General features: G+C 47.5%; 1 protein-coding gene across 1 annotated transcript in view; it reads left to right on the forward strand.

Moving 5' to 3' along the window:
* Positions 1 to 21,086, forward strand: part of SLC17A8 (solute carrier family 17 member 8) — a 45,219-nt gene that overhangs the window by 15,034 nt on the left and 9,099 nt on the right. Inside the window, exons 3-9 of the mRNA XM_060195624.1 lie at positions 7,785 to 7,903; positions 8,970 to 9,084; positions 10,856 to 10,943; positions 14,365 to 14,451; positions 14,984 to 15,123; positions 15,224 to 15,373; positions 16,829 to 16,961. Coding sequence (XP_060051607.1) covers positions 7,785 to 7,903; positions 8,970 to 9,084; positions 10,856 to 10,943; positions 14,365 to 14,451; positions 14,984 to 15,123; positions 15,224 to 15,373; positions 16,829 to 16,961 — 832 coding nt within the window. The remainder of the gene's footprint in view (positions 1 to 7,784; positions 7,904 to 8,969; positions 9,085 to 10,855; positions 10,944 to 14,364; positions 14,452 to 14,983; positions 15,124 to 15,223; positions 15,374 to 16,828; positions 16,962 to 21,086) is intronic.

Below are 21,086 nucleotides of genomic sequence, written 5' to 3' on the forward strand. Positions count from 1 at the left end.
CCCTCTGATGGAAACCACCCCCACCCACACCCTCTGGTGGAAACAACCACCACCAACACCCTCTGATGGAAACCACCTCCACCAACACCCTCTGATGGAAACCACCCCCACCAACACCCTCTGATGGAAACCACCTCCACCAACACCCTCTGATGGAAACCACCTCCACCCACACCCTCTGATGGAAACCACCCCCACCCACACCCTCTGATGTAAACCACCTCCACCCACACCCTCTGATGGAAACCACCCCCACCCACACCCTCTGATGGAAACAACCACCGCCAACACCCTCTGATGTAAACCACCTCCACCAACACCCTCTGATGGAAACCACCCCCACCCACACCCTCTGGTGGAAACAACCACCACCAACACCCTCTGATGGAAACCACCTCCACCAACACCCTCTGATGGAAACCACCCCCACCAACACCCTCTGATGGAAACCACCTCCACCAACACCCTCTGATGGAAACCACCTCCACCCACACCCTCTGATGGAAAACACCCCCACCCACACCCTCTGATGTAAACCACCTCCACCCACACCCTCTGATGGAAACCACCCCCACCCCCACCCTCTGATGGAAACAACCACCGCCAACACCCTCTGATGGAAACCACCTCCACCAACACCCTCTGATGGAAACCACCCCCACCAACACCCTCTGATGGAAACCACCTCCACCAACACCCTCTGATGGAAACCACCTCCACCCACACCCTCCGATGGAAACCACCACCACCCACACCCTCTGATGGAAACCACCTCCACCCACACCCTCTGATGGAAACCACCTCCACCCACACCCTCTGATGGAAACAACCACCGCCAACACCCTCTGATGGAAACCACCTCCACCAACACCCTCTGATGGAAACCACCCCCACCCACACCCTCTGGTGGAAACAACCACCACCAACACCCTCTGATGGAAACCACCTCCACCAACACCCTCTGATGGAAACCACCCCCACCAACACCCTCTGATGGAAACCACCTCCACCAACACCCTCTGATGGAAACCACCTCCACCCACACCCTCTGATGGAAACCACCCCCACCCACACCCTCTGATGTAAACCACCTCCACCCACACCCTCTGATGGAAACCACCCCCACCCACACCCTCTGATGGAAACAACCACCGCCAACACCCTCTGATGGAAACCACCTCCACCAACACCCTCTGATGGAAACCACCCCCACCCACACCCTCTGGTGGAAACAACCACCACCAACACCCTCTGATGGAAACCACCTCCACCAACACCCTCTGATGGAAACCACCCCCACCAACACCCTCTGATGGAAACCACCCCCACCAACACCCTCTGATGGAAACCACCCCCACCAACACCCTCTGATGGAAACCACCTCCACCAACACCCTCTGATGGAAACCACCTCCACCCACACCCTCTGATGGAAAACACCCCCACCCACACCCTCTGATGTAAACCACCTCCACCAACACCCTCTGATGGAAACCACCCCCACCCACACCCTCTGATGGAAACAACCACCACCAACACCCTCTGATGGAAACCACCTCCACCAACACCCTCTGATGGAAGCCACCACCACCAACACCCTCTGATGGAAACCACCTCCACCAACACCCTCTGATGGAAACCACCACCACCAACACCCTCTGATGGAAACCACCTCCATCAACACCCTCTGTTGGAAACCACCACCACCACCACCCTCTTATGGAAACCACCTCCACCAACACCCTCTTCTTCTTCTTCTTCTAGCATTTGCCCATCTTCCGTAGCCAGTTAATGGCTTTGAAAGTGACTGGGATCCATGTGGATTCAGTCGGCTAGGAAAGATCGTCAGTTTCCCCAACGAATGGGTACTCACAGGATGCACCACGGGAAGGTCAATCCAATGCATCCCCCAACACCCTCTGAAGTAAACCATCTCCACCAACACCCTCTGATGTAAACCACCTCAATCAACACCCTCTGATGGAAACCACCTCCACCAACACCCTCTGATGTAAACCACCTCCACCAACACCCTCTGATGTAAACCACCTCCACCCACACCCTCTGATGTACCCCCCCCACACCCTCTGATGAAAACCACCCCACCAACACCCTCTGATGTAAACCACCCCCACCAACACAGCTCAGTGCTGTGTAGACAGTTCAGTGAGGAAAGCATCGTGTGAAGGGCCCTTCCTGGGCTGGTAGCTCAGTGCTGTGTAGACAGTTCAGTGAGGAAGGCATCGTGTGAAGGGAGCTTCCTGGGCTGGCAGCTCAGTGCTGTGTAGACAGTTCAGTGAGGAAGGCATCGTGTGAAGGGAGCTTCCTGGGCTGGCAGCTCAGTGCTGTGTAGACAGTTCAGTGAGGAAGGCATCGTGTGAAGGGCCCTTCCTGGGCTGGCAGCTCAGTGCTGTGTAGACAGTTCAGTGAGGAAGGCATCGTGTGAAGGGAGCTTCCTGGGCTGGCAGCTCAGTGCTGTGTAGACAGTTCAGTGAGGAAGGCATCGTGTGAAGGGAGCTTCCTGGGCTGTGTCCTGCTAGAATCTCCCAGTGGGGCTGTGTGAGCAGCACTCTCTGCACTTGGGTGCAGGACTCTTCTCTCATCCACATCTGGTACATTCTCTGCAACATTCCTGCCAAGCACTTGTTTGTGAAAAGCTGGTTCAAACCCATCAAAAAGAAAGTTTTGGTTGGTCTTCCTGCCTCCTCTTACTTTCCTTCCCTCTGTCCTTTCCGTCTTTCTTTCTTCCTTGTTCTTCCTTCTTTCCTTCCTTCTCTCCTTCTTCCCTCCCTCCTTCCCTTTTTTATATTTTTATTTATAAAACAGAAACACTGACAAAAACATGGGCTAAGAAGGGTTCAATTAAAAATAAAATATTAAAAAATTAGTGAATCATGTAGTTTGACAGAGAGAGAAGAAATTGAGAGGGGAGGAGGGAGAGAGAAACAAACACCTGCAGCCCATTTCACCACTCATGAAGCTTCCCCCAGTAGGTGGGGGCTAGGGGCTTGAACACAGATCCTCACACATGATGAGATGGGCACTCTACCCGGTGCACCACCACCTAGCCCTGAGAATCTCTGTTCACGTTGGAGAATGAAAACAGTCAGAGAGAGAGAAAGAGATTGACTGGAGAGTTGGGCCTAGCCCAGGTCTTGGCTTTGTCTACAGAGATGCTCATCACAGAGATGTTCATCATAGAGATGTTCATCACAGAGGTGCTCATCACAGAGATGCTCATCACAGAGGTGCTCATCACAGAGGTGCTCATCACAGAGATGCTCATCACAGAGATGTTCATCACAGAGATGTTCATCACAGAGGTGTTCATCACAGAGATGTTCATCAAAGAGATGCTCATCACAGAGATGCTCATCACAGAGATGTTCATCATAGAGATGTTCATCAAAGAGATGCTCATCACAGAGATGCTCATCATAGAGATGTTCATCAAAGAGATGCTCATCACAGAGATGCTCATCACAGAGATGCTCATCACAGAGATGTTCATCACAGAGATGCTCATCACAGAGATGTTCATCACAGAGGTGCTCATCACAGAGATGTTCATCACAGAGATGCTCATCACAGAGGTGCTCATCACAGAGGTGTTCATCACAGAGATGCTCATCACAGAGATGCTCATCACAGAGATGTTCATCACAGAGGTGTTCATCACAGAGATGCTCATCACAGAGATGCTCATCACAGAGATGTTCATCACAGAGGTGTTCATCACAGAGATGTTCATCACAGAGGTGTTCATCACAGAGATGCTCATCACAGAGATGCTCATCACAGAGATGCTCATCACAGAGATGTTCATCACAGAGATGCTCATCACAGAGATGCTCATCACAGAGATGCTCATCACAGAGATGCTCATCACAGAGATGTTCATCACAGAGGTGTTCATCACAGAGATGCTCATCACAGAGATGCTCATCACAGAGGTGTTCATCACAGAGATGCTCATCACAGAGATGTTCATCACAGAGATGCTCATCACAGAGATGTTCATCACAGAGGTGTTCATCACAGAGATGCTCATCACAGAGATGCTCATCACAGAGATGCTCATCACAGAGATGTTCATCACAGAGGTGTTCATCACAGAGATGCTCATCACAGAGATGTTCATCACAGAGGTGTTCATCACAGAGGTGTTCATCACAGAGATGCTCATCACAGAGATGCTCATCACAGAGATGCTCATCACAGAGATGCTCATCACAGAGATGTTCATCACAGAGGTGTTCATCACAGAGATGCTCATCACAGAGGTGCTCATCACAGAGGTGCTCATCACAGAGGTGTTCATCACAGAGGTGTTCATCACAGAGGTGTTCATCACAGAGATGCTCATCACAGAGGTGTTCATCACAGAGGTGTTCATCACAGAGATGCTCATCACAGAGGTGTTCATCACAGAGATGCTCATCACAGAGATGCTCATCACAGAGATGCTCATCACAGAGATGCTCATCACAGAGGTATTCATCACAGAGGTGTTCATCACAGAGATGCTCATCACAGAGATGCTCATCACAGAGATGCTCATCACAGAGATGCTCATCACAGAGGTGTTCATCACAGAGGTGTTCATCACAGAGATGCTCATCACAGAGATGCTCATCACAGAGGTGTTCATCACAGAGGTGCTCATCACAGAGGTGCTCATCACAGAGATGCTCATCACAGAGGTGCTCATCACAGAGATGCTCATCACAGAGATGCTCATCACAGAGATGTTCATCACAGAGGTGCTCATCACAGAGGTGCTCATCACAGAGATGCTCATCACAGAGATGCTCATCACAGAGATGCTCATCACAGAGGTGTTCATCACAGAGGTGTTCATCACAGAGGTGTTCATCACAGAGATGCTCATCACAGAGGTGTTCATCACAGAGGTGTTCATCACAGAGATGCTCATCACAGAGATGCTCATCACAGAGATGCTCATCACAGAGATGCTCATCACATAGGTGTTCATCACAGAGATGTTCATCACAGAGGTGTTCATCACAGAGATACTGATCAGAGATGTTCATCACAGGGATGCTCATCACAGAGATGCTCATCACAGAGATGCTCATCACAGAAGTGTTCATCACAGAGGTGTTCATCACAGAGGTGTTCATCACAGAGATACTGATCAGAGATGTTCATCACAGGGATGCTCATCACAGAGATGCTCATCACAGAAGTGTTCATCACAGAGGTGTTCATCACAGAGGTGTTCATCACAGAGATACTGATCAGAGATGTTCATCACAGGGATGCTCATCACAGAGATGCTCATCACAGAGATGCTCATCACAGAAGTGTTCATCACAGAGGTGCTCATCACAGAGATGTTCATCACAGAGGTGCTCATCACAGAGATGCTCATCATAGAGGTGCTCATCACAGAGATGCTCATCACAGAAGTGTTCATCACAGAGGTGCTCATCACAGAGATGTTCATCACAGAGATGCTCATCACAGAGATGCTCATCACAGAGGTGTTCATCACAGAGATGCTCATCACAGAGATGTTCATCACAGAGATGCTCATCACAGAGATGCTCATCACAGAGGTGTTCATCACAGAGGTGCTCATCACAGAGATGTTCATCACAGAGATGTTCATTTGTCTAGAGAGATGTTTGTTCAGTAGACAGTGGAGGAGAGGCCCTCTTGATGTAGAGGTTAGGGTCCTTTTAGAAGGACATCTAAACAGAGGGAGAGACTGGCATTTGTGATAGCTTTTTGGCAACATTTTGTGAAATGTAAGTGAAAGAATGTCTCTGCTGGTTAAATGAGATAACTTGGCACTCATATTAAACACCTATGTTACTTTTCTTTTTTAAAAAAATTTTTTTTTAAATATTTATTTTCTTTATTTATTCCCTTTTGTTGCCCTTGTTGTTAAATTTTTTATTATCTTTATTTATTTGTTGAATAGAGACAGCCAGAAATCAAGAGGACTGGGGAGATAGGGAGAGAGACAGAGAGACACCTGCAGCACTGCTTCACTGCTTGTGAAGTTTTCCCCATATAGGTGGGGGCCAGGGGCTTGAACCTGGGTCCTTGTGCACTGTAACATGTGCACTTAACCAGGTGCACCACCACCCAGCCCCCTATGCTATTTTCCTAAGGTCACTATAGAGAATTCCAAAAATATGATGATTTAAAAGTATCAATGCATTTATTTATTTATTTAAATATTTATTTATTGGATAGGGACAGCCAGAAACTGAGAGGAGAGGGGGATATAGGAGAGAGACACCTGTAGCACTGCTTCACCACTTGCAAAGCTTTCCTCCTGTTGTTGGGGTCTGGGGGCTTGAACCCAGGTCCTTGCTCATCGTAGCATGTGCGCTCAGCTCAACCAGCTACACCACCACCCAGCCCCAATATCAACGCATTTATTCTCTCCCGTCTGTGGAGATCAAGGTATCAGTTGAGCCATACTCCCCTTGCAGGCTCTGGGGGAAGCTCAGCCTCTTCTAGCTCCTGATGGTGGCTGCCCACATCCCTTGGCTCATGGCCACAGCCTTCCCATCTCTGCCTCCATTTTCACTTGATTCGTTTCCTGTCTTCTCTGTCACATCTCCCTCTGCCTTTTCTCTCACAAGTGCTCTTGTCATTGGACTTTAGGGCCCAGCCGGATAAGCTGGGATATTTCTTCTCCAGATCTTTGATGTCATCACGTTTACAAAGGTCCACTTCTCAAATAAAGTAGCACTCCTCCTCTGTCCCAAGGGATCCTGGCTGTTTCTTTTGGGGGCCAGTCTCTATGCTGGCACGTCATCACCACAGGGCCTGCCTTATGTGGTGGCCCACTGGGAATCTAAAGGACCTGGCAGGTCTGGCCCATCCTCAGCAGACTCCTCACTTGCTCCTTTTCATGTGGCGTTTTCTTCAGAGAATAAGTGGGAAAGAGCACGTCTGGAGGGAGACTCAAGCTCAGTGCAGCTCTCACCACTCAGTGAGCACTGTTGATCTGCCCATACAGACCCAGATGTGAGCTGAATAACCTAGTAAAGTCAGAGCTTCTTATTCTATTTTTATTTATTTTTATTTTTTACTAGAACTTTGCTCAACTGATGGTCATGTGGGGGAATTGAATCTTGGACTTTGGAGCTTCAGATAAGAGAGTCTCTTTGTATAACCATTATGCTATCTCCCCTACCCCCTCTTAATGTTTTCTTCATAGGTTGTTAAACAGTTTTAAAAATTTCTTTATTGGGGGATTAATGGTTTATAGTAAACAGTAAAGTACAATCGTTTGTACATGCGTAACATTTCCACACAATGGTTCAACCCCCACCAGGTCCTCCTCTGCCGTCCCGTTCCAGGACCTGAACCCTCCCCCCCCACCCCAGAGTCCTTTACTTTGGTGCAATACACCAACTCCAGTCCAGGTTCTGCTTAGAGTTTTCCTTCTGGGCTTCTCAACTTCTGTCTGTGAATAAGCTCATCCCATATTCATGCTTCTGTTAGACATTTTTTCACTCCTCACCACTACCTGGAGATATATTATGGTGATGTACTCAGTAGACGTATCCATCTATGTAACTTTGCACATGACCTCTCTTGTCTCATACCAGAAGGGGCTCCTGGGAAGCGGGCACTGGCTGTGCTCATTGCTGTGTCTCCAGCAGACAAGAGGCATTCCCCGCAGGGCCCTGTGAGCGGCTGAGTGAACGCTGCCGCGAGTTAAGTCCAATCTCCAGTGAGACATGGCAGCCAGACAGTTTCCATGTAAACACGTGGTATCTGATTTCTCCTTTCCAGATAGCCCAGTTTGACTGGGATCCGGAGACGGTGGGCCTTATCCATGGATCATTTTTCTGGGGTTATATCGTGACACAGATTCCAGGAGGTTTCATTTCCAACAAGTTTGCTGCTAGCAGGTAAGGGAAGCTTAGAGCAGAAGGGACTTTGCACGTCTGCAGAACCCACAGTCTACTCTCAGTTGGGGTGCGGGGTGAAGACAGGGCCGTTCTGAGAGATTTGGTTCACAGATGTCCATCTACCCCAATGACCTCTTTTTACTTACTGACTTTTTTCCCTTCCCACCAGTTATCGCTGGGGCTTGGTGCTGGCGCTATGAATCTGCTGCTCTTGGCAGCCATTTTTTCTCCTCTTTTATCTTTCCCTCCTTAGTGAGAAACAGTGAGAAATTGAGAGGGGAGGGGAGATAGGGAGGGAGAGAGAAATGCAGAGAGATACCTGCAGCCCTGCCTCCCCACTTGTGAAGCATCTCCCCTGTAATGGGGAAGTGGGGCTTGAACCTGGGTCCTTGCTCATGGTGATGTGTGTGTGTTCAGCTGGCCACTTGGAGGAAACGGCTGTCTATGCACCTGAAAAGGGCTAGACCGGCTGTGTCCTTGCCGCTTTGAGTTTCCTACGTGTCCGGACACGTGTGGGTTTCTTGAAGAATGGAGCCTAAATGCAGTGCTTCCCACTGCTCTGTGTGACTAAACTGATGCTCATGGAATGGCAGAGTGACTTGCCGGTGGGAGATCTCTAAATGAGAAGTGGAAAGGCGGGGGAGATGGCATGGTTGTTATGCAAAGAGGCTATCATTCCTCAGGCCCTGAAGTCCCAGGTTCAATTCCTCCGCACCACCATAAGCCAGAACTGAAGAGCAGTGCTGTGGTAAGGAAAAATGATAAGAAAGCAAGCCAAAAATGACAAAAGACCACTCATGGCATATTTAAGCACTGGTTTTGAAATACATAGTGTTTGGGCGTATGTGTCTGAGTCTGTGTTGGGGCCCATGCTGCTAGAACCTACCCACAGTCTGGACAAGGACAGGAGCTCAGAGATCAGTGCAGGTCAAGAGTCCAACTCGGGACACGCCGGGCCCCTGCGCCCGCACATCTCTCTGTGCACCCACAGTGACCTCCCGTGAACTCTGAGGACTGTCTCTGCCCTCTGTGGGCCCAGCCAGTGATGCGGTGTTTTGGCCCTCAGGGTCTTTGGAGCCGCCATCTTCCTGACGTCAGCTCTGAACATGTTCATCCCTTCTGCGGCCAGAGCGCATTATGGCTGTGTCATGTGTGTCCGGATTCTGCAAGGTCTGGTGGAGGTAGGAGACCCTTTCCTCATGATTCTCAAGATTGCTGGTTCCTCAGGAAACTTGACTTCTGAAGAAACCTCGTCCCCCCTTGCCTCGTTCATTTTGTGCTTTGTCTTGCTAGCTCAGCTCTGGCGAGGGCTCCAATTATAAATCCTTTGATCAGAATGTGTGCGATTCCAGATCCATATGTGACAAACACAAATTCCAGAAGATTGGGAATGATCTCAGAGATGATCTCAGCCAGCCGTCTTAGCTGACTAGAGACAGCAGAAGGCCAGAACCCGCAGCTAAGATTGCAAGGGCTTTCCACTAAAACGATTCCAGTGGAAATATCTGTATATATGTTTTTAGGCCTGATTATGTTTGTTTGGTTGTTTATTTCCAGAGCATTGCTCAGCTCTGGTTTTTGGTGTTGCAGGGGATTGAACTTGGGTCATATGGAGCATCAGACATGGAAGTCTTTCTGCATTAACGTTATGCTATGTTCCTGCTCCCAAGCCTGTGCATTTTTGTAGTCATATACAGAGATTTAACGTGTTGAAGAAAGCAGCATAATAGACAGTGGCGGGTAAAAATGATGGACATGCTGGCTATTGGCCTTGTCATGGTGCAACTAGAAACTATAAAGGAGGGGGCCAGGTGGTAGCGCAGTGGGTTAAGTGCACGTGGCGTGAAGCACAAGGACCGGTATAAGGATCCTGGTTCGTGCCCCTGGCTCCCCACCTGCAGGAGGGTCGCTTCATAAGCAGTGAAGCAGGTCTGCAGGTGTCTGTCTTTCCCTCTCTCTGTCTTCCCCTCCTCTCTCAATTTCTTTCTGTTCTATCCAACAACAACGACAGCAATAGCAGCAACAACAACAATAAACAACAAAGGCAACAAAAGGGGAAAAATGGGCTCCAGGAGCGGTGGATTCATAGTGCAGGCGCTGAGCCCCAGGGATAACCCTGGATGAAAAGAAAGAAAGAAGGAAACTATAAAGGAATAGGCTTGACTGTTTACCAGTAAAACATTCCGGGCCTTGAAATGTACGTGATGCTTATATATACACCATGATATATTGACTCATTCTTTTTAATGTCACTTAGAAATGGGAAACTAATTCTTAGCTCAAATGCTATACAAAGAGAAGCGGATGACTGGCCCAATCAGGCCGCAGTGGGAGCCTGAGAGAGAGCACTCTCTCCCCAGCCCAGCACTCACCTCTCACTTCCACTGCTTTGGGCTGATGGAAAAGTCAGGACGTATTTTTCTGTTTCTCTGCAAAAATGCCATGACCTTTTCAACTGCAGGATGACATCTAGAGTTGATTGGCTCTGTGAATTGAGCTTTTAGTTGTGTGAAAAAATAGGATTCACCTTTTAAACATAAAATGGGGTCCATTCAAATGTTTTTTTAAATTTTTTGCTTCTAAGGTTATTGTGGGGCTCAGTGCTGGTACCACAAATCCACTGCTTCTGGTGGCCATTTTTTTTTTCCCATTTTACTGGGTAGGACAGAGAGAAATTGAGAGAGGAGGGAGACATAGATAGATAGATAGATAGATAGATAGATAGATAGATAGATAGATACAGACACCTACAGACCTACTTCACCATTCATGAAGGTGGGGAGTGGGGGCTTGAACCCAGCTTTTTTTTTTTTTTCACCAGAGCACTGCTCAGCTCTGCCTTACATTGTTGAAAGGGGATTGAACCTGGGACTTGCTCTCTGCATAACCATTGTGCTGTCTACCTCCCTCCACCCCCCTGCCCCAAGTGATCTGTTTGTTTCTCCTTGCCAGGGAGTGACCTACCCAGCCTGTCACGGGATGTGGAGTAAGTGGGCCCCGCCTTTGGAGAGGAGCCGGCTGGCCACGACTTCGTTCTGTGGTGTGTGCGGAGGAGCCCTGGCAAACTTCCTCTAGGAACGCTTTGGGGTTGGGTAGTGGGACAGCCGCTAGATAGAGCCCCCGGCCCCCCTTCATCCTGTAGCACAGGTCCAGAGGTGAGTGGCTCCGGGCGCTGCCTTTGCTGCTCACTGGCCCTGCATCCATGCCTGTGCTGATGCTCTGCTACCTTACTGGTAGCTTTATTTTCTTACTTCTTTTACTAGCAGACTAACGATCTATTAAAATGCCATAACCGTGTTTCCAGATCACATCATCCTTGCCCACAGCCAGCCACTAGCAGAATACTCGCAGCCTCGGGACACAGCACAGTGTGCATGCTAGCTTTCTTCTAGACCAGGTTAATTTTACCGTCTCAATTCATGACACACTATGGATTCATTCATTTCAACGTGAGCAAGTGTTAAAGAAAAGCCATGGGTGAGACTCAGGACCTCATGCTTGAGAAGCCAGTGCTGCCCCTGCACTGACTTCCAGGCTGGCTGTGAATATCTGATTTCTTCTTCTCTCTCCCTCCCTTTATCTGTGTACCTACATTTATTGTATTTATTTATTATATATTTATTTATTTATTATTGGATAGAGACAGAGAAATTTAGGGGAAGGGGGAAATAGAGTGGTATTGCAAAAACACGAGGTCCCCAATTCATTCCCAAGACTTGCATTAAAAGTAATAATAATAAAGGAGTATAGAAAGAAATGGGGGGCCAGGCAGTAGTGCACCCGGTTAGGCGTGCACAGTACCAAGTGCAAGGACCTGTGTAAGGATCTGAGTTCAAGCCCCCGGCTCCCCACCTACAGGGAGAGATGCTTCATAAGCGGTGAAGATGGTCTGCAGGTCTCTCTTTCTCCCTCTCTAACTCTCTACTCTGAATTTCTCTCTGTTCTATCCAACAAAATGGAAAAAAATGGCCACCAAGAGCAGTGGATTCGTAATGCTGGCACTAAGTCCCAGAGGTAACCCTGGAGGAAAAGAAGAAAGAAAGAAAGAAAGAAAGAAAGAAAGAAAGAAAGAAAGAAAGAAAGAAAGAAAGAAAGAAAGGAGGAAAGCAAAAAAGAAAGAAACAAAACTCTGTCTTCCAGGCTGGGTCTGACCAGCTGTGAAAGGCCAAGCAGCAGAATCCCAAACCTGAGCATGTGCAAGTCTGTCACTGTCTCTGGGTCTCCTTTTCCTCACACACGAGATGGGAACGAAATCCCTAGTCCAGGTGTCTCGAGGATCAGGTGCCCTGCACACACGCAGATGCCTCAGGACCCGTTGTTGGCGCCACACCACCACCAGCTGCGTGACTGGCCAGTGCAGAATGACACTTCTCTCGCCGGCAGAGAACCCCTCAGGCCAATAAAGCAAGTCCCTGAGCCGTGTGTTCAGAAACATCTGAGTTTGACTTAGCTGTGCATGAGGAAGAGAGTCTTCAGTCCCCAGCCAAATCCCCTGGGAAAGAGAGGAGGGTAGAGAGAGCAGTGCAGGCTGGAATCAGTGTCAGGGCAGAGGCCAGGCAGTGGTGCACCCGGATAAGCACTCACATTACAGTGAGCAAGGACCCAGGTTCAAGCCACGGTCCCCACGTGCAGAGGGAAAGCTTCACCAGCCGTGAAGCAGGGCTGCAGGTGTCTCTCTCTCTCTGTCTCCCCCTACCCTCTCAATTTCTCTTCGTCCTACAAAATAAAAAATAACTACAAGGGGCCAGATGGTGGTGCACCTGGCTGAGCGCACACATTGCAGTGTGCAAGGACGCAGGTTCAAGCAGCTGAGCAGCTGTCCCTGCCTTATTTATCCCTGTACTGTTGCTATCTTTACTAGGGGTGGGGCAGACTGAAAGAGACAAGAGGTCCCACGGCCCTGCCTCACTGCCACTGGAGCACCCCTCCTGCCCAGTGTCTGTGGTGCTCCCATGTGGCCCCCGGCTTTGAACCCAGAACTTCTCGCATAACCAGGTGTACGCTCGACCACCTCCCCCACCCCAAGAGTTCCCACCTTTCCTTGAAGACTCTCAAGTCACCATTTCCTGAAGTACTTTAGCATCATGTAGAGACTGGAATACAGAATTTCTTCTTGCGCCTCCCTTGTTCCCGAGGCAAGACAGTTCTGTTCCATTCCTGGCCCAGGAGCAGACTCTCGTCCTCCTGTTTCCAGTCAGTAGACGCTGACTGGGAGTTGGCAGAGCTTGGGTTTCTGCACTAGCTTATCAAGGAAGTAGTAATAATAGTCATATGTAGGAGATGGCGGCGGCCAGGGCCTCGTCACCTGTCGAGACAAGATAAACCTCCACGCGTGGGTGAGTATTCACAAGGCTAGGCCTTTGTGAAATGAGAAATCAACTTAAAATACAGTCACCCATGGATGAAGATAGCAGTCACACATGTTGCCCTGGAGTTTAGTGAGGTCCTGACTTAAAATAATTGTGCACTGGTTGAGTGCACATGTTACAGTGTGCAAGGACCCAGGTTCGAACCCCCAGTCCCCACCTGCAGGGGGAAAGCTTTGCGGGTGGTTCAGCAGGGCTGCAAACATCTCTCTGTCTCCCTCTCTACTCCCTCCTCCCATCAATTTCTGGCTGTCTCTATCCAGGAAATAAGGATAATAAGTATATATATATATATATATATATATATATATATATATATATTTAAAAATCAAGACTTTGCAAAGCACACTGTTTTGAATAGTTTGCTGTCTCTTGTTGAAAGACTGAGCCTGTGGTCCTGCTGCTCCTCTGCCCTCCTCTTGCGTTCAGTGTCCTGTAGTGAACCTGGTTGTGTTCTTCTCAGATTTCTTTTAGATGAGTATCATCTCCAGATTCCATTCCATCATGGAACACCCCTTCCCTTCCCTTCCCTTCCCTTCCCTTCCCTTCCCTTCCCTTCCCTTCCCTTCCCTTCCCTTCCCTTCCCTTCCCTTCCCTTCCCTTCCCTTCCCTTCCCTTCTCTTTTTCTTTTGCTCCTCTCCCCTCCCTTCCTCTCCTCTTTCTCTGTCTCTCTTGATATCAGGGTTACTATTGCACCATTCCTGTGTGTGTGTGTGTGTGTGTGTGTGTGTATATAGAGGGCAAGAGGGAAGGAGACACAAACACAAAGGCAGGGAGAAGACAGCATACAATTTAACACACACACACACACACACACACACACACACACACACACACACACACACACACACACCCGTGCCTGAACAACCCTTCTGATACCTCTGTGTGGCTGGGGAAGGGCCTCCCGGTGCCTTTCAGCTGGAAATGCTGCTTTGGGCTGCACTGGAGTCTGCCTGTCCCTCTGTGCGGAGGTATGGTGACCTCTCCTTGGTCTTATCTGTCTTCAGTTCAAACACAGATCTATCCGCCATCCCTAAGCAGGCAGGAAGGCGTGTGTGGAGACAGGTATGCTTCCTCAATGCTCTCTTGTCCTAGGATCCTACGCAGGGGCTGTGATCGCCATGCCCCTGGCTGGGGTGCTGGTACAGTACATCGGATGGGCCTCTGTCTTTTACATTTACGGTGAGTGATTTAGCTTTGTGGATTCGCAGGAGTCACAGAGCCCATAATTCATGCAGAGTAGTGATCAGCCAAGAGCTCATCATAGGAAGATGTGACTAACTCAGTATGAACGGGTACTTGCCTAGCTATATGTAACTTGGTTTTAATATTAAAGTTAATTCTTTTTACTGAGAAGGGAGTTGGTTTTCTTTAAGTATGAGCTAATGGGCTGGGTGTGCAAAGACTCAGGTTCAAGTCCTGGTCCCCACCTGCAGGGGGGAAAGCTTTGCAAGTGGTGAAGCAGGGCTGCAGGTCTCTCTCCCTCTCTTATCACAACTTCCCTCTCAATTTCTGACTGTCACAATCCAATGAATAATGATATTTAATTAAAAAAAATGCAAGAGTTATAAGCTAATAAGAATAACAGCAAAAGAAAAATACTTCCTCCTAGCTGAGCATAGTGCCATCTGGGAACGTTTTAAAAACTGAAACATTTAGAGGTGCAGAGAAAAGAGGTCTGAATGACATCAAGGCTTTTGTTTCCTAACTGCAGGCATATTTGGGATCACCTGGTACGGGTTCTGGCTGCTGCAGGCCTACGAGTGCCCGGCGGCTCACCCCACGATATCCAGTGAGGAGAGGACCTACATAGAGACAAGCATAGGAGCAGGGGCCCACATGGCCAGTCTCACTGTAAGTAGAGGCTGCCTCCTCTCTCATGACTGTGCTGTCTGTCCTCTCAGCAACTTGTCAACATAGTCACCAAATGTCTCATGGCATTTTTACTCTCTAGAAATTTAACACCCCATGGAAAAGATTTTTCACCTCATTGCCGGTCTATGCGATCATTGTGGCAAATTTTTGCAGAAGTTGGACCTTTTATCTGCTGTTAATAAGTCAACCTGCTTATTTTGAAGAGGTCTTTGGATTTGCAATAAGTAAGGTAAACACATCAGCACTTCAGATGTTCTTGAACTTTCATTTCTTGATTCTACTGAGAAAATACTTTGCACGATAAAACAACGAAATTGTCGATCATGATTTCTAACGGTTCTGTGACACCTAATACCCCGGCGGTCAGACAAGTTAAACATTCTGTGCATTGCATGCATAGTTATTTAGTGTCTTCCTAGTAAGGATCTGAGTTATACTAAGTTGATTTTTAAAGATTTATGCTGTATCCAGTCTCAGGTGTCTTTGAAACTAATTCAGAACATATTCAAGGCTGTGTGTGTGTGTTTGGGGGGGGGGTGGATAACATAATGGCTGTGCAAAAAGACTTTCATGCCTGAGGCTCTGAAATCTCAAGTTCAATTCCCCACATCATCAGAAGCCGGAGCTGAGCAGAGCTCTGGAAGAAAAAGAGTAAGGTTTCTTTCCTTCTATAAATCACTGAGTGTGCAAGGACCTTACAGCTCATTCTGCACATCTGTTTTCTCTGTGCTGGTTATAGCAATACTGACCACTGAGCTACCAGCTACTGTCAGTAAGTAGTCTGCATTTCACAGAGAAAAGATATGAACGATCATAACAGAATAAAGCCTTCTTCCTGCCAGGGAGGGAACAGCAGCCCAGGGGAGCCAGAGTCTGCACAGACCCAGGCCCTGTCTGCAGCAACCAAGGAAGAGGCAACATGGTCAAGTAGCCATGACTCCCAGCAGCATGTAGCAAGTTGTTAGTGACCCTGCTGTGTGTACTGGGGCCTCTGTGATGACTTCACCTCTGCCTCTAGGAGCTCTCATTTTGGTGGAGATAAGGCAGATAGGTCTTTGCTAACACCCATGTCCAGAGAGAAGCAGTTACAGAAGCCAGAACCCTGCCTTCTGCTCCCCATAAAGAATTTTGGTCCATATTCCCAGAGGGGGAGAAATATTAGGGGAAGATAACCAGAGGACTCTGAACTCCAACTCCATCAGGACCCAGAGAAGGAGAAAAAAAGAAAGACACTTAGAAGTAGTAACAGGTATAGGTGTGACTTAGAAAAGAAGAGAAGGCAGAGACATAGAAAAATGGGCAAAGATATATACATCTAGATAGGTAGTTGTAGAAATAATAGTCAACCCACATCTGCAGCCTTAGGAGAACTGCTGTAGCTTCCAATGGAGGGAGTGGGGACACAGAACTCTGGTGGTAGGAATGGTGCAGAGTTGTACCCCTGTTATAATTTTGTAAATCAATATATGTCACTAATAAAATTAAAAAAAGAAAAAGATGAGAATTGAAGAAAAAAGACAAATAGCTCTATATTTTACAGCACCCTCTTATTCATTGTTTATTTGTCATAAAATATGGGCTGTTGTGAGTCTTGTATAATTAGGTCACTAAAGTTGGTGGAGGTCTTGGGGACAACGTCTCTTGGAGGTACTTAGAAATAGTGTTTGTTTTCTTCTCATTCCAGGTGGGCCTCCTGTCAGCGGTCCCTCACATGGTCATGACTATCATTGTGCCTATTGGAGGGCAGCTGGCTGATTATTTAAGAAGCAGAAGAATTCTGACCACCACTGCTGTCAGAAAAATCATGAACTGTGGAGGTACGGTAACTTTCCTCGGTGGCTGAAACCAGTTTTGATAGGACAAGATGAACTTGAACTGCAGGCCAGGTTTGGGAAGTAACCTCTAGCCCTTAGAAAGGTGCCAGTCTAGTTTCGCGGGCGGGAGAGAGACGACCAGGGACTCATGGCTGAGTGGGACGCAGTTCAATCTTTATTGATGAGGAATGCAGTACAAGCCAAGCTATCTCTAATCACAATCCTGTCCTTATTATCTCCTGAGGCGGAAGTGTCAGGAAGAGGAAGTATGTAGGATAGGGGGTGAGGAGAAGGAGCAAACCAGTGGGGATTAAACCAATGAAAACAACGATTATGTAAATAGACCACAGCATTGAGTAATACAACCTGATGATCAAAACAGAAGGTCTTATAAGCAGAATTTAGAAGCATACCAACAGAAAGGCTCTTTTTAAAATCATTATTTATTTTTGTATAGAGACAGAGAGAAATCGAGAGGGGAGAGAGCGAGAGAGACCCCTTCAGCCCTGCTCTATCACTCATGAAGCTTCCCTCCTGCAAGTGGGGTTTGGGGGCTTGAGCCTGGGTCCTTATTGCACTGTGATGTGTGTGCTCAACCGGGTGCTCCATCTCCCACCCTGGCCAAGTGGCCGCTCATCCTGTGCTTGTGTGGCACGCACTGTGACTACTTAGTCCATAAATCAGTATCCACCTGCAGTTCAGACTGGTCCTTTCATGTCCACTTGAGCCTCATTTTCTGTACTGGTTTACTATGCAGCCCTCCCATGCGTCCTGTGCATGACCCTGCACCCATGGCATTCATCCCCTTGTTGCCTTTCCTTTCTCTTATTAAAAAATATTTATTTATTCACTTTTTGTTGCCCTTGTTGTTTTATTGTTGTAGTTATTATTGTTGTTATTGATGTCAGCATTCTTCGATAGGACAGAGAGGAATGGAGACAGGAGGGGAAGATAAAGACAGACACCTGCAGACCTGCTTCACCGCCTGTGAAGCGACCCCCCTGCAGGTGGGGAGCTGAGGCCTCGAACCAGGATTCTTATGCCACCTGCACTTAATCCGATGCGCTACCACCTGACTCCTCTTTCCTTCCTATATACACACACCTACTCTGGTACAAAACACAAGAAAAGTAATTTCTCTAAAGCATGCTGCTTCTTGTGACATCCCTGTGAATGAAGTATGTGTACACACATACACTCCTCTTTCCTGCTCTAGCAAGTTCTTGTTTTGTGTTCTGATTTTGCAAAAACAATGTAGAAGTTAGATAATTCACTTCTAAATGTTGATGAAAACAATCATGATCCCCTGCAGTGTGCTTCACGGCTCACTGCTCTGACCCCCATCTGCCTTCCCCTTCTCTGGTGTTACAGGCAGCTCAGGATTGACAGAAGATTGGGGCAGCAGGGAGAAGTTACTATGTAGCACCATACTAATAGCGATAAGGAGACAATCATCCTTTAAAAAAATATTTATAGGTGGCTGAGGAGATAGCATTGTGGTTGTGTGAAAGACTTTCATGCCAGAGGCTCTGAAATCTCAGGTTCACTTCCCAGATGCACCATAAGCCAGAGCTGAGCAGGACTCTGGACTGACTTCTCTCTCTCTCTCTCTCTCCATCTCTCTCTCTCTTCCTCCTTCATTAAAAATAATAAATATCTATGAAAATACTGTTGGGGACCAGGAAGATATCTTAGTGGTTAGAGCACAGGACTTGCGTTCCCTGGCACTACCATAAGCCAGAAATGAGCGGTGTTTAGTCTCTGTAGCTCTCTGTGTTTCTCTCTCATAAAAATAAACATTAAATGCTTTTAAAGATACAAAAACCTCAGTTAAAATGATTTATGTATTTATTTTCCTGAGGGGAAGTGAGGTTGTGAGGGAGAGAATGAGAGTGAGGCACAGAGTACTACAGCTCTGGCATGTGGGCATTCTGGGTATTGAACCTGGGGCCTCTGGGGCCGCAGGGGCCTCAGACACGCTATAATTCCCTGACCCTGGAATAGTACTATTTGACTGTTTCTGAAAGATTTATTGTTGTATGCTTTACATTGGGTTCTAGTTCTCCCCCGCCAAGAGAATTGCATCAGTCCCGTTAATTTCGCGGGCCTGCTTGGCCCCGCCCCAAGGAACCCCGAGAGAGGGTTCCTGAGTCCGAGAGTTCCTGAGTTCCGGAGTTCGAGAGTTTCAGAGTTACAGAGTAAGAGAGAGTTCCACGGTGGAAGAGTTTCAGAGGGTTCCCCAGTACAAGAGTTCCAGAGTCCCAGAGTTGGAGAGTTCCCGAGTTACAGAGTAAGAGGGAGTGCTTGTGCCGCGAGCCTTCCGAAATTTTAACAACAATTTATGATTTATTTATTTATTTTTATTTATTTATTTAAGAAAGGAGACGTTTTTATGCGAGGCGGAGAGATGGTGGATGGGTAGCTAGATAAACGCAGGGTTATTTACATTTATTTATTTATTTAAGAAAGGAGACGTTTTTATGCGAGGCTGAGAGATGGTGGATGGGTAGCTAGATAAACGCAGGGTTAGATGACAGCGCCGTTCACCTCTGTATTGATCTGCAAGGATCTCACATGCAAGTCCTGTGCCAAGTGCTGAGCTGTCTCCTCAGCCCTGGTGACACTGTTCTGTCTGCTGTTGACTGTGTGTGTGTTGCTGAATAGGAACATTATATTTTTCTCGTCCTTTTGGGTACTAGATTCATTTATTCTAAATGAAAAGAACAGAAAGTATTTTTTTTCTGCTGTAATTGCTCTGCACATACCTCACAACTTTTCTTTTTTTTTTTTTCCTCCAGGGTTATTGCTGGCCTCGGTGCCTGCACCATGAATCCACAGCTCCTGGAGGCCATTTTCCCCCCTTTTGTTGCCCTTGTTGTTGTAGCCTCGTTGTGGTTATTATTATTACCATTGTTGATGTTGTTCGTTGTTGGATAGGACAGAGAGAAATGGAGAGAGGAGGAGAAGACAGAGAGGGGGAGAGAAAGACAGACACCTGCAGACCTGCTTCACCGCCTGTGAAGTGACTCCCCTGAAGGTGGGGAGCCGGGGGTTCGAACCGGGATCCTTACGCCGGTCCTTGTGCTTTGTACCACGTGCGCTTAACCCACTGCGCCACCGCCCGAAACCCCCCCACACACACACACAACTTTTCTAAGGTGGTTGGGGAGTTTGGTGAATTTCTGAAAGGCAGTAATTTTGCTTTGCGCATTATAAGTGATAGCTGCTGCTTTTTGCTTCTCTGGATTTCCTTTCAGCTTCTTTCTTTATAATTATCTTTTTAAATATTGGGTAGAGGCAGAGAGAAATTGAGAGGGAAGGGAAGTAGAGAGAGAGAGAAATAAACATCGGCAGCTGTTTGACCACCCGTGAAGCTTCCCCCCTGCAGGTGGGGCCTAGAGGTTTGAACCTGCATCCTTGTGATTCCAAATTGTTGACTAATCATGAACTTAATGGCAAGAATATTACAGATGAAGATGAAGATTCTTCTGTTTTGGGAAAAGCTAGTAGGTTTATTTTAGGTCTATTCCAAGGGGCCCATGACTTTACTAGTTTTTGCCTGAGCCTGACAGCTAACATGCAGGTGGACCCAGGTTATTGTCTGGGGAGATGCTGTCATAGTTGGGTGCTGTTTCTTGATTCAGATTTTCACTTCAGTTTTCTGGGTACTTGGGCAATAAATAGCATAGCATTGTTTCATTTTGTTTTTTCTATGAGAGATAACTTCTGTGAACCAAGGGGCCTCATAGGAGAGTTTCAGTGTTTAGAAATGGCAATTTGCCCACAAAGCAGTTAACAGTAGACATTCCCTGTTCTGGGGGCAGCGTTGTATTCAAGGTGCATCTTAAATGTTGGGAGATTCTCAGAACAACTGGGTGATGTTCTGGTTGTCAGAGTGTAGCCATGAAGCCACTGGCTAATTTATAAGCCCTGCTCCAGACCAAGTGTGCTGAAAACACAGGGCCATGAGAATGTTAGCAGATTCTTTTTTAATTTTTAATTTTTTATTTATTAATGGATAGAGACAGAAAGAAATTGAGAAGGGAGGCGGAGATAGAGAGGGAGAGGCAGAGAGACACCTATAGCCCTGCTCCACCACTTGTGAACTTTTCCCCCTGTGGTTGGGGA

Source organism: Erinaceus europaeus, chromosome 7, assembly GCF_950295315.1.
Source record: "Erinaceus europaeus chromosome 7, mEriEur2.1, whole genome shotgun sequence".
Taxonomy (NCBI): Eukaryota; Metazoa; Chordata; class Mammalia; order Eulipotyphla; family Erinaceidae; genus Erinaceus; species Erinaceus europaeus.